General features: G+C 40.2%; 2 protein-coding genes and 1 pseudogene across 2 annotated transcripts in view; all 3 read left to right on the top strand.

The window, feature by feature from the left end:
- Nucleotides 1-812, top strand: part of LOC138037440 (beta-1 adrenergic receptor-like) — a 1,117-nt pseudogene extending 305 nt beyond the window's left edge.
- Nucleotides 813-4,840: 4,028 nt separating this feature from the next.
- On the top strand, nt 4,841-5,884 carry LOC138037441 (histamine H2 receptor-like). Its single transcript, XM_068883365.1, has one exon. It carries the CDS (start codon nt 4,841-4,843, stop codon nt 5,882-5,884), a length of 1,044 nt encoding a protein of 347 aa, XP_068739466.1.
- A 5,318-nt stretch (nt 5,885-11,202) lies between these two features.
- The window catches only part of LOC138025231 (adenosine receptor A3-like), a 1,642-nt gene continuing 344 nt past the window's right edge, over nt 11,203-12,500 (top strand). The window contains exon 1 of the mRNA XM_068872454.1: nt 11,203-12,500. This exon is cut by the window's right edge and continues 344 nt beyond it. Coding sequence (XP_068728555.1) covers nt 11,285-12,409 — 1,125 coding nt within the window. The 5' untranslated portion in view covers nt 11,203-11,284 and the 3' untranslated portion in view covers nt 12,410-12,500.

The following is a 12,500-nucleotide window of genomic DNA, read 5'->3' on the forward strand; positions in this document are numbered from 1 at the left end:
GGCCTGGATCACAATGTACCCCATCACTGTGCTTACATCGATTTTGACCCTTTTGGCGGTCAGCGTTGACCGTTACAAGAGCCTAAGTGATCCTCTCAATCGTTTTCGACGATGCAGATTTATGACCAGGAAGAAAGCCTTGATTGTAAGCGTGGTAATTTGGATTTACAGCTTTCTCTTCGCCTTAGTTCCCATCATGGGCTGGCGAACGCGTGATAAGTTCGTGTTTCAGGGCGTGTGCTACTTTCCTTTCATAAAGATCTATACCACACTCAGTTCTGTGATCAACTTCATACTTCCTCTTTTGATTACCTGTGGTATTTACATCAAGATTTACTTGATTGCCCGCAGCCAGCAAAATATCTATTACGGAGACGCCTCACGAATTCCAAAACCTCGCTCTACTGAAGAAAAAAAGGTTTACTCAAGGAATATCCGAGCAGCTAAGACAATCTCTATATTCGTGGTGGTCTTTTTTTCCTGTTGGATACCATTCAGTTTTATCAGTGTGTGGCTCACAGTGCGAAATCCCGCATGAAGTTGTCGTCTTGTTTCTGATGTTCGGCTACCTTAATTCCGCGCTCAATCCATTCCTTCTCGCCTTTCGTACCAGCAAATTTAAGGCCACCATGTCGGCGCTAATGCAATTGCTGAGGTCTCGTGCTGTGGCGAAAGGTCCTAACGGACGTTCCACTCTTACACAGAGCACTTGTCACTCAGAACATCCCGGTCTACAAGACAGGCAGATTTGTCTTCAATTCGTAAACGCAAAACGAGACAGCTTATCGAGAAACACACAGTCTACTTTGTGAATAAGTAGTTTCATTCAGACAAATCTAACGCTCTCGAGTTGACCATAAACCGCATTTGTCGCGGTTTATTTTTGTCATGCAGTGGAAATAGTTATACGAATCTCGAAATGAAACCCCGCCTTCAGTGTCAAGGTAGTCAACGGTTCATAAAAGCGAAGAGCTCTTGACTTTCAGAATACCTGATCTCACATTCGTGACGAATTTGCTTCGAGTCAATCAAAAGAACCCATACATTACACCCAGTCCTTGGCCCGAGTGCGTGGTGTGTGACCAAGTTCCTATTCACAATCTGGCGCACAACTACATTACTATATTCGTTTTCTTCGCACCGTTCATCACTAAAAATCTTCTTTGAAAAAAAAGAGTCTGATAAGTTTAGGGGGACTGTAACATTTAGTGGTTACCAATGCAAGTATGCATTCAAAATATATTCTTGGTTTTCAGGTGAGGTCACGGCCGCCATGTTGGAGTCCCCAAATCCTCCGGGAATTGAACTTTATTGTTAAGCAAACGTTTTCTTTTAATTTCGAACAAAGACATATCTGTTGATCACTTGATTGAAACCCAAGAATATTATTGTAGTTCATTCTTTACCACAACTTACACAGAGCTGTGAAAAAACAAAAGGTAATGTATATTGCCAAGCTATTTGAAACTTCAACATCCACTGGGGTATTCAACTTCTTTTTGCGTCCAAAGAGTCGACAATGGGCCATATTCGTATTCTCAGTATTGGACTGGAACTACGTAGCTTGCAATGGAGGCTAATGCGGGGGAATCTTTGAAATGCAAACACTTTTTAATACATTTCCCCGCATTAGTCTCCATTGCAAGCTAGTTCCAGTCCAATACTGAGAATACGAATATGGTCTATTTGTACTTTGCCTGAGTAGGATGTGGTTTTTGAAGGGGATTGAAGTGACTGACTTTACATGTCGAATTTCCCAGCTCTCCTTGTTGACACGGTACATTTGGTTCCCAAAATTGATTATCGGCAAATGTCCAGGAGGATTTTGATGTTTTGAACGATCGGTGCATAAGTGTGCATTATTAATTCGTTTCGCTTGTATTTGTGTAGTATTCTCACTGGGGACCGTCATGTACAAATGCCCCTTATTCCCTTATACTATTTAAGTTCGAGATTTCCTTGCATCTATGACATCTATAGCTCTATAGGAGAGCCTTATGTGCATAATTTATTACCATTTTGGTCAAAATAGGCTCGTTTAATCCCTTTTATTCCTCTCTTTTGTTTTAAACGAACGTCAGGCATTCCGAGACCCTCCCACTGACCTCCCCGCAGCGATGTCCAGCGTGTTGCCATGGCTTCCACTCCATTCGCCCCAGGGCTCTCCTCTTCCTATAACTTACATCTGCCTGGGGCAGTTGGGAGTGAGGGCTCCCAGTAATAATATTAACCTCGTTCCCAGGGTCTCTCATCTTAACGCCTGGGGCGAGCGAGGAGAGACCCTGGTAGGGTCTCGTCACGTGTCTCCCAGAATCTGGGAGATGACAATTTATCCAATAAAGGGAGGGGCTGCTTAGTAAGATTTTTGTCTATACAGAGACTACGGGAGTGCGGAATGTGTTGTCACCAAAACAAACCAAGTTGCGCGTTCCTGCGATATGTGAACGTGTTCTTCTGCGGCTATGTCCGGCGATAATAGTTTGCAAACGCCAACGAAAACATATACATCGTCTGTCAGAAGTTGCTGTAGATTGTGCGGTTCAGTCAAAGATGTTTTACATTGTAAAAAGCTGTTCAAGAAGGCCACTGAAGAAGTGCTCGTCTTAGCCGAGGCTGTGTTTGGAGGAACTTTACAACGCCACGAATTAAGGCCACAAACGCGACAAACGCGACAAATCCCTTGTTTAGAGAGGACCCCTCCCTAGTGTTTTCAATTGTCACGGAAGCACGTGACCAGACCCTACCAGGGTCTCTCCTCGCTCGAGAGACCCTGGGAACGAGGTTGTGATCATATATATTACAAATTCAGGTAATCAGATGCCCGGCGATTTTTGATAAGCGTCACAAAAGTGTATACTGTTGCTCTCAGCCCCACTGGGACAATTAACGTCACGGTGTCCCCTAAACTCCAGTCTTCGTGAAGATATATACCTGCATTTACGCTCAACGAAAAATAACGTTAAACCTTACAGGTAGCAACTGCTTTGAAAATTAATACAGGGGCACTTCGTGTTGAATGTCAAAATTGAGTAAGTGTAAGTGTCACTGCAGTATTTGTGACTATACCAGTGAAAGAATAAGGTTACAAAGAGGAAGATGCCTAGTCTGGCACTCAGGATTTGTGAATTTACGTTTATTTATGAATTGAGGTGCAGTGTGAGCAAAGTATCCTAAAATAGATCGGGTACTAGCGGTCTCAGAGCAAAATAGAGAATCACGGAAAGATTCGCAGTTGTACTGATCAGTGCTGCCGTCAAAATCTCAAATTTAGTGATATTGATATAATACCAAATTTTCATAACAAATTCTCCCAATAACGAAATCCATGGTACTAGTTAGGAGAATTGACGCTTCGATCATGGGAATGAAAAGGTCAAAGTGCCGTTGCGCTGAGGCCCCGCCCCATACGATGGATTCAAAGTGACGTCGTGTTGTTGTGGACCTTAAACTAGGAAACAGACACACACCGTTGCTAAAAATAATTTTTTTTGTGTGTGAAATTCACATGCCCTGGCCCTATCCTCTACTCGCATTATCATGTGTCCACTACATTTTCTCTTGACAACACCAGGAGATGAAAAGATTAGCAAACCAATAGGGTTGGTCTTTGTCTTTCTTTTTTCACTTGCAACTTGATAATTCTTCTGCAGTAGGGTAATTTTTTTCTGGTTCCTTAATTCTTGGAGCTGAGCCACAATATTTGAACAAAAGAATTTCGTTTTTAAATGGGTATTAAGATCAGATTTGTAGAGGTATATTTGTCAAATCCGATGCCGATATTATATATGATATTTCCCGCAATCTATTTATCTTGATAAGTAGATTGTGATCATGACACCGTAGCGAAGTAATGAGAAGGACGGACAACCCTGTCAACCAACAATACTCTCACTACGTCCTTGGCGAGAGAAATGTCTCATGAAATACGTTTGTACGCAGCGATTTTAGAAGAACCAACCAAAATATATGAATGCAACTTATATATTGTTGCCTTATCTCTAATGAAGTGCTCCTTGAATTAATTTTGTTTATTCAGGAATAATACTGCAATAAACTCTACGAAGAAGGAATGAATCTTTCTTGTCAACAACAAAAACACAGCAAAATCCGCAGGTTTTGCATGGATATTGAAATAATTAATGTGAATATAGGTCATTTAAGTGTAGTTCCAGTAATATCTTTTTACGTCCTATCCACTTGAAGATTAATTTAGCCGATGACATCAGCTCAAAGATCGTGAAGACCTATATAAGAACTATTTTCACTTGTCCTAGAGATTCTTTCTTTGCAATTTATCAAAGTAAAGATTCTTGAAGTCGCACCGATTTGACTCTGACCCAAGCGAAAAACGTTTATATTATTATGTTCAACTCAACAGACCACAACACATCGAACAGGGGCACCCAACGAGAATATAGTTCAAAACCACTTAAAAGTAGCATTGTTAAACGTATTTTAGTATTTAAACGGTAGATATAGCCATATTTTTACCCCCTAAAAATTTTTCATCTGTTCGGATTGCCTAGCTGAAAGTCTAGCGATCCGAAAATTATAGGGATCAAAACTTACGTTTTCGAAAATTTCAGCCAGAAAAAAGGCTCCCGAAAATTATAGGTGACGTTTTAGGGGAAAAATCCGTTAAAAATGGGCAATTATACCATTTTTCAGATGTTCGAAAATCCTAGGAGGGGCAGGCAAGCAAGAAATTTTACAACAGATGTTCCGAAAATTCTAGATTTCAAATCGTCTTCCAAACAGATATTTTCCGAAAATTGACGTTGGGTGCCCCTGATCGAATTCTCAAGCACATGAAGGGTACTACTTCTTTGAGCCTTCATTCATGTATCCAGTTTCTGCAGTTTATATATTAATCGCGATCATTGCAGCTCTTGGAAATCTAGCTGTCGTTTTCACGATACTCGCCAACAGAAGTCTTCGCAGTAATACAACATACTTGTACCTTCTATCTCTGGCAATCTCAGATATCATCACTGCCACCATGGCAATGCCCTTTGATATCGAATTTATTTTTCAACAAAGCGTATGGAAACATGGAGCGAGTCTGTGCGTTGCATTCTACACTGCTTGGTATATAACGGTTCCCACCTCGCTCTTCACGCTTTTGGCCATCGGCGTGGATCGATTTCTTAGCCTCAGAGATCCTATGAGGCAATATCGCCAGTCGCAATTCTCGACAGAGAGTTCCTGTTTGATCGTCATCATCACCATTTGGATCTACAGCATTACCTGGGCTCTTCTGCCTGTAATGGGCTGGCATGTGAAAGGTCGAGAGCCTGTTCAATGGGACATGTGTATGATTCCCTTCACTAAGGTGTACTCCGCACTAAGCACTCTCCTGAACTTTGCTGCACCCCTTCTTATAACCTGTGTCTTTTTTATCTTGGCCTTTGTCATTGCCTACAAGCACCAACGAAATAGGCAGATTTTAGGTACCTTTGGGTCTCAAAGACACGATTCCAAACAAACAAGATTCTTCGCAAAACACCTGAAGGGAACAAAGACAACTTTGATGTTTTTGGCAGCATTTTTCTTCTGTTGGCAGCCTTATTCCTACTTCAGCATTGCTTCCAATCTTTATGGAGGACAGTATTGGGATCCATACGCTTATAAAGTGTACGTATTGTTGATGATGTTCGGTTACCTAAACTGGGCGCTAAACTCGTTCTTGTTCGCGTTTCGCAATGAGCACTTCCGATCCACTTCTATGAAGTTCATCCGCTCTCTCAAATTAGTTGCAAATCCGATGCGGTCATCCATACGCCGTCCCTCCACCATCAGCACGCAAAGTACTTCCTCTGAGATTCCGGAAAATGATAGCAAAGAGATACGTCTTCAGTCCGTACGGAAGAAGAGCGAACACTAAGCCATCCGTGAAAAAAAAACAGCCTTTAATTGAAATTATTCCAAAATCAGTGGTAGTCTCATAAAATTCTCAGCAGATCTGTTTCCACTGTACACACGGCTTTAGGGATAAATTCAAGTGCCGAATGACATCAATGGAGGAATTTTGCCTACAAGATATACAGAAACGTTTTCCTGTTGTTCAATTAAAAAGAGGGCAGAATTTCTTTCTTAAAACCATATTTCGTCTATATAATAATTATATAACAGCTATTTACATAACGATACAACTCGATGAGGGAATATGCAAGTTGTATCCAAGTGAACACAAGGCTCGCTTCTTGTAATATAAATCATTTTCTTTCAATTTTGATTTTTGTCAGATACAAATGTCATATAATTTATATGGTTAATGAATCTTCGCTCAGATAAAAAAAAACCCTTTCACGCGACACGATCTAGACTTAAAAAGTGTTGAAATATTGGAGGCTCGTTTTTCTTAAAGATCCGAGGAAAATCTTTCGGGCTCAAATGGGCATTTTAAAAAAGCTTTTTGTGTGATATACCCAACCCAACACCCCTGCCCCCCTGCCCTCCTTCCCCCCTCCCCTCCCTCCAAAACGTTTCTCTCAGGCCTGCTCCGAATTTGCTTGGAAGAGCTACATAACTTTTGTACACAATATAAAGCACGAGAAATATTGACGATCAGTTGGGAATACTAGTTTAAATGGCCTTGAATACCGTGACATTGTTCCAGGAAATAATCTGAACCTATTCTCCCGTATTTATGACATGCGCTCCTCGACCTCCGAACATTTTTGTCACTCTCGATTTAATCCAAAATGCTTTCTTTCCTTTTTGTTTCTTTCTTTCTTTCTTTCTTTCTATTTACCTTGTTTTCAAGTATATTTCAAGACAAGAGTATATATTGCTTGAATATACTATTGTTATGGCTCAAGAAAGCATTCCCCACAAATTATAATTCACAAAATAACATCTAGTGACTATGATATGTTATCAATATGCACAATATTATGCACAAACTATTTATATGGATACTTTGGATTGATCACTTCCACGACAATTCCATAATATTATTGCACAAAATACGGTTACAGATATACTAGATTACATTGCAACATATTGTTTAATTTAGTGTTGTGAAGTTGCAGACTTACGTAGATCAGACGCTTTTGAAATAAAATCGGTTCAAATTCGTTTCCCTTTGTATTGCCATCTCTTTTAATTAGATTAGTTTTTAAAAAAGTCGTAAGACATACCAAACTGGGGCCGGTTGCTCAAAGCCTGGTTAGCGCTAGCCGTTGGTTAAGAGGTATTAAAACTTATAGGTTTCCATGGTATTTAGCGCTAACTATGCTTCGAGCGTGCACCCCGGGCCTGATTAATTATTGTTAAGGGAGATGGTTAACTACTAAGCCGTTGCTACGACTGATTAGAATGTAATGAGGTCGTTCTTCGGCTGGCTATGCGGCAGATGTAATTGGAATCAACTTTAATTTAATGTGGTTATCATCTGGGAAGACCATACTGACAACAGAGAATTGATGTCATCTTATTCGGAACGTCTTAAGAAAGAAGACACTAATCAGAAGATACTGAGATAATGAAATACTGACGTGAACGAACCACTATAAAATCTCAATGTCAGACCACAGGTTAATTCGGGACAGAATTGCGTATGACCGTACCACCGAGAACCACTAAGATGATCATGTGGGAAGATTCAACATACCCCGGCTTACCATACTTCTTCATCGCAAATCGTGTCAAGTAAATCAGACCTAAGTCACCCTTAAATTCGGGGGTTGAAGCTGAATAATTCGACCTCGATTATTCATTATTCTTTTTAGATTTTTGTAGGTTATTCATTATTCCACTGACATATTAACTGCGTTATTCATTATTCCGGCGTTATTAGACCCAATTATTCATTATTCACTTTTTATTTATACTCGTTATTCATTATTCATTATTCAGCTTCCACCCCCGACTTAAATGGTTGAAAGTTAAGACGTACTACTAGTAAGCAAAAATGGCGCGTTCTTTCCAAATCGTCCATAAGAGGTACACATGTTGCCGGTATAATCCTTTCCCAGGTTGAATCCGTTTTTACCTAGGTTAAATTAGTGAACCCCATTTTACCTGTAGGTTGAAAACGCACTCAGGAACCCTTTTTGTGGAGCCTAAATTAAGCTTAGAGAAAAATTAGGGTCAAGTTAGGATTGTTTTTGGTTATTATACAGGGATATCAATTGACTTATTACACAAAAGCTAGTGAGTAATGAAAAACTGTGTTGGGTTGAGCATTTTGTTCCATTACCATGTTGTGATGTTGAGACTGAATGGATGAAATGTATGAATACAAAAACCGATAAGAAGTTACGAAATATTAATTAAGATCTGTTGGGATGCGTTAGACAGCCTGAGCTTGAGGGAAGGTCTATGTATTTTCAGTCCTCTTTACGGGGTTGATAGGTGCTTTAAATTAGGTAGAGAACATATTCAACCGAGGAAAAATGAGGATCACCAATTTAACCTAGGTAAAAACAGATTTAACCTGAGACCGGATGTGACCTCCAACAAACATGCCACCAATCACTTGCGAATGGTCATGGAATGAGAAGCAATGGAAAACAGGTAAGCCACAATTAACACCACCGCCAACGGTTATCTTTGATTAAGTGCTTCTTGAAATTATCTTCTTTTCTCTCGAAATGGTCCACTTGAAAAGTAAAAATACACTAAGGAATATTGTTTTGTCAGAATGGAAAAGAACATCATTTCAGTCAGTACGGAAGACACTAAAACCAAGTTTGGCTGTGAATTTAATCTTTCTTTGGACGGTAACAACTGTTTAGCAAAAAACAACCGAAAACAGTCAAAAAGCCCCAAAGGTGTTATGAATGTGGAATGCAAAACCTCTATTATCTCGGAGCCATGTCACAAGGCTACTGAGAACGTACGTAAATAGTACCTGTAATCAGATGTGTGGTTGTAATATCGAAAATATCAATAGGGCCGTTTATACGAGAGAAAACAAGCCACGGCTTACATAAGACGCGAACACCCCGTAAAAATGGTACAAAATCTACGTTCACGGCTTTCTCAAGCCGCGGCTTATCCTGGTCTGGGAGTTTATACTCTTATAAATAGTTCTTTTTGCGTTATGTACGCTGCGTCCAGAGTAAGCCGAGGCTTATTTTCTCTCGTATAAACGGCCCTAATATATAATATATTTGATATGTTTCAACCAGAGACAACCGATCAAATGGCCAGCATAGTTCCAGTCCAATACTGAGAATACGAATATGGTCTATTTGTACTTTGCCTGAGTAGGATGTGGTTTTTGAAGGGGATTGAAGTGACAGACTTTACATGTCGAATTTCCCAGCTCTCCTTGTTGACACGGTACATTTGGTTCCCAAAATTGATTATCGGCAAATGTCCAGGAGGATTTTGATGTTTTGAACGATCGGTGCATAAGTGTGCATTATTAATTCGTTTCGCTCGTATTTGTGTAGTATTCTCACTGGGGACCGTCATGTACAAATGCCCCTTATTCCCTTATACTATTTAAGTTCGAAATTTCCTTGCATCTATGACATCTATAGCTCTATAGCAGAGCCTTATGTGCATAATTTATTACCATTTTGGTCAAAATAGGCTCGTTTTATTCCTCTCTTTTGTTTTAAACGAACGTCAGGCATTCCGAGACCCTCCCACTGACCTCCCCGCAGCGATGTCCAGCGTGTTGCCATGGCTTCCACTCCATTCGCCCCAGGGCTCTCCTCTTCCTATAACTTACATCTGCCTGGGGCATTTGGGAGTGAAGGCTCCCAGTGATAATATATTACAAATTCAGGTAATCAGATGCCCAGCGATTTTTGAAAAGCGTCACAAAGTGTATACTGTTGCTCTCAGCCCCACTGGGAAATTAACGTCACGGTGTCCCCTAAACTCCAGTCTTCGTGAAGATATATACCTGCATTTACGCTCAACGAAAAATAACGTTAAACCTTACAGGTAGCAACTGCTTTGAAAATTAATACAGGGACAATTCGTGTTGAATCTCAAAATTGAGTAAGTGTAAGTGTCACTGCAGTATTTGTGACTATACCAGTGAAAGAATAAGGTTACAAAGAGGAAAGATGCCTAGTCTGGCACTCAGGATTTGTGAATTTACGTTTATTTATGAATTGAGGTGCAGTGTGAGCAAAGTATCCTAAAATAGATCGGGTACTAGCGGTCTCAGAGCAAAATAGAGAATCACGGAAAGATTCGCAGTTGTACTGATCAGTGCTGCCGTCAAAATCTCAAATTTAGTGATATTGATATAATACCAAATTTTCATAACAAATTCTCCCAATAACGAAATCCATGGTACTAGTTAGGGGAATTGACGCTTCGATCATGGGAATGAAAAGGTCAAAGTGCCGTTGTGCTGAGGCCCCGCCCCATAAGATGGATTCAAAGTGACGTCGTGTTGTTGTGGACCTTAAACTAGGAAACAGACACACACCGTTGCTAAAAATAATTTTGTGTGTGTGTGAAATTCACATGCCCTGGCCCTATCCTCTACTCGCATTATCATGACTCCCTACATTTTCTCTTGACAACACCAGGAGATTAAAAGATTAGCAAACCAATAGGGTTGGTCTTTGTCTTTCTTTTTTCACTTGCAACTTGATAATTCTTCTGCAGTAGGGTAATTTTTTTCTGGTACCTTAATTCTCGGAGGTGCGCCACAATATCTGAACAAAAGAATTTCGTTTAATTTAAATGGGTATTAAAATTAGATTTGTAGAGGTATATTTGTCAAATTCGATGCCGATATTATATATGATATTTCCCGCAATCTATTTATCTTGATAAGTAGATTGTGATCATGACACCGTAGCGAAGTAATGAGAAGGACGGACAACCCTGTCAACCAATAATACTCTCACTACGTCCTTGGCGAGAGAAATGTCACATGAAATACGTTTGTACACAGCGATTTAGAAGAACCAACTAAAATATATGAATGCAACTTATATATTGTTGCCTTATCTCTAATGAAGTGCTCCTTGAATTAATTTTGTTTATTCAGGAATAATACGGCAATAAACTCTACGAAGAAGGAATGAATCTTTCTTGTCAACAACAAAACACAGCAAAATCCGCAGGTTTTGCATGGATATTGAAATAATTAAGGTGAATATAGGTCATTTAAGTGTAGTTCCAATAATATCTTGATACGTCCTATCCACTTGAAGATTAATTTAGCCGATGACGTCAGCTCAAAGATCGTGAAGTCCTATATAAGAACTATTTTCACTTGTCCTAGAGATTCTTTCTTTGCAATTTATCTTGAAGTCGCACCGATTTGATTCTGACCCAAGCGAAAAACGTTTATATTATTATGTTCAACTCAACAGACCACAACACATCGGATTCTCAAGGAAATGTAGGATATCGATACTACTTCTTTGAGCCCTCATTCATGTATCCAGTTTGTGCAGTTTATATATTAATCGCGATCATTGCAGCTCTTGGAAATCTAGCTGTCGTTTTCACGATACTCGCCAACAGAAGTCTTCGCAGTAATACAACATACTTGTACCTTCTGTCTCTGGCAATCTCAGATCTCATCACTGCCACCATGGCAATGCCTTTTGATATCGAATATATTTTTCAACAAAGCGTATGGAAACATGAAGCGAGTCTGTGCGTTGCATTCTACACTGCTTGGTATATCACGGTTCCCACCTCGATCTTCACGCTTTTGGCCATCGGCGTGGATCGATTTCTTAGCCTCAGAGATCCTATGAGACAATATCGCCGATCGCAATTCTCGACAAAGAGATCCTGTTTGATCGTCATCATCACCATTTGGATCTACAGCATTATCTGGGCTCTTCTGCCTGTAATGGGCTGGCATGTGAAAGGTCGAGAGCCCGTACAATGGGACATGTGTATGGTTCCCTTCACTAAGGTGTACTTCGCAGTAAGCACTCTCCTGAACTTTGTTGCACCCCTTCTGATAAGCTGTGTCTTTTTTATCTTGGCCTTTGTCATTGCCTACAAGCACCAACGAAATAAGCAGATTTTAGGCACCTTTGGGTCTCAAAGACACGATTCCAAACAAACAAGATTCTTCGCAAAACACCTGAAGGCAACCAAGACAACTTTGATGTTTTTGGCAGCATTTTTCTTTTGTTGGCAGCCTTATTCCTACTTCAGCATTGCTTCCAATCTTTATGGTGGACGGCATTGGAATCCATACCCTTATAAAGTGTACGTATTGTTATTGATGTTTGGTTACTTAAACTGCGCGCTAAACCCGTTCTTGTTTGCGTTTCGCAATGAGCACTTCCGATCCACTTCTATGAAGTTCATCCGCTCTCTCAAATTAGGTGCAAATCCGAAGCGTTCATCTATACGCCGTCCCTCCACCATCAGCACTCAAAGTTCTTCCTCTGTGATTCCGGAAAATGATAGCAAAGAGATACGTCTTCAGTCCGTACGAAAGAAGAGCGAAGACTAAGCCATCCGTGAAAACAGTCTATCTTCCTAACTGAAGTTATCCCAAAATGATAGTCTCATAACATTCTCAGCAGAGCTGTTTCCACTGTACA

The sequence above is a fragment of the Montipora capricornis genome, chromosome 2, assembly GCF_036669925.1.
Source record: "Montipora capricornis isolate CH-2021 chromosome 2, ASM3666992v2, whole genome shotgun sequence".
NCBI classification, from domain to species: domain Eukaryota; kingdom Metazoa; phylum Cnidaria; class Anthozoa; order Scleractinia; family Acroporidae; genus Montipora; species Montipora capricornis.

Excerpts from the sequence above, each read along its gene's own strand:
- LOC138037441 (XM_068883365.1), top strand. The coding sequence starts at position 4,841 with ATGTATCCAGTTTCTGCAGTTTATATATTAATCGCGATCATTGCAGCT.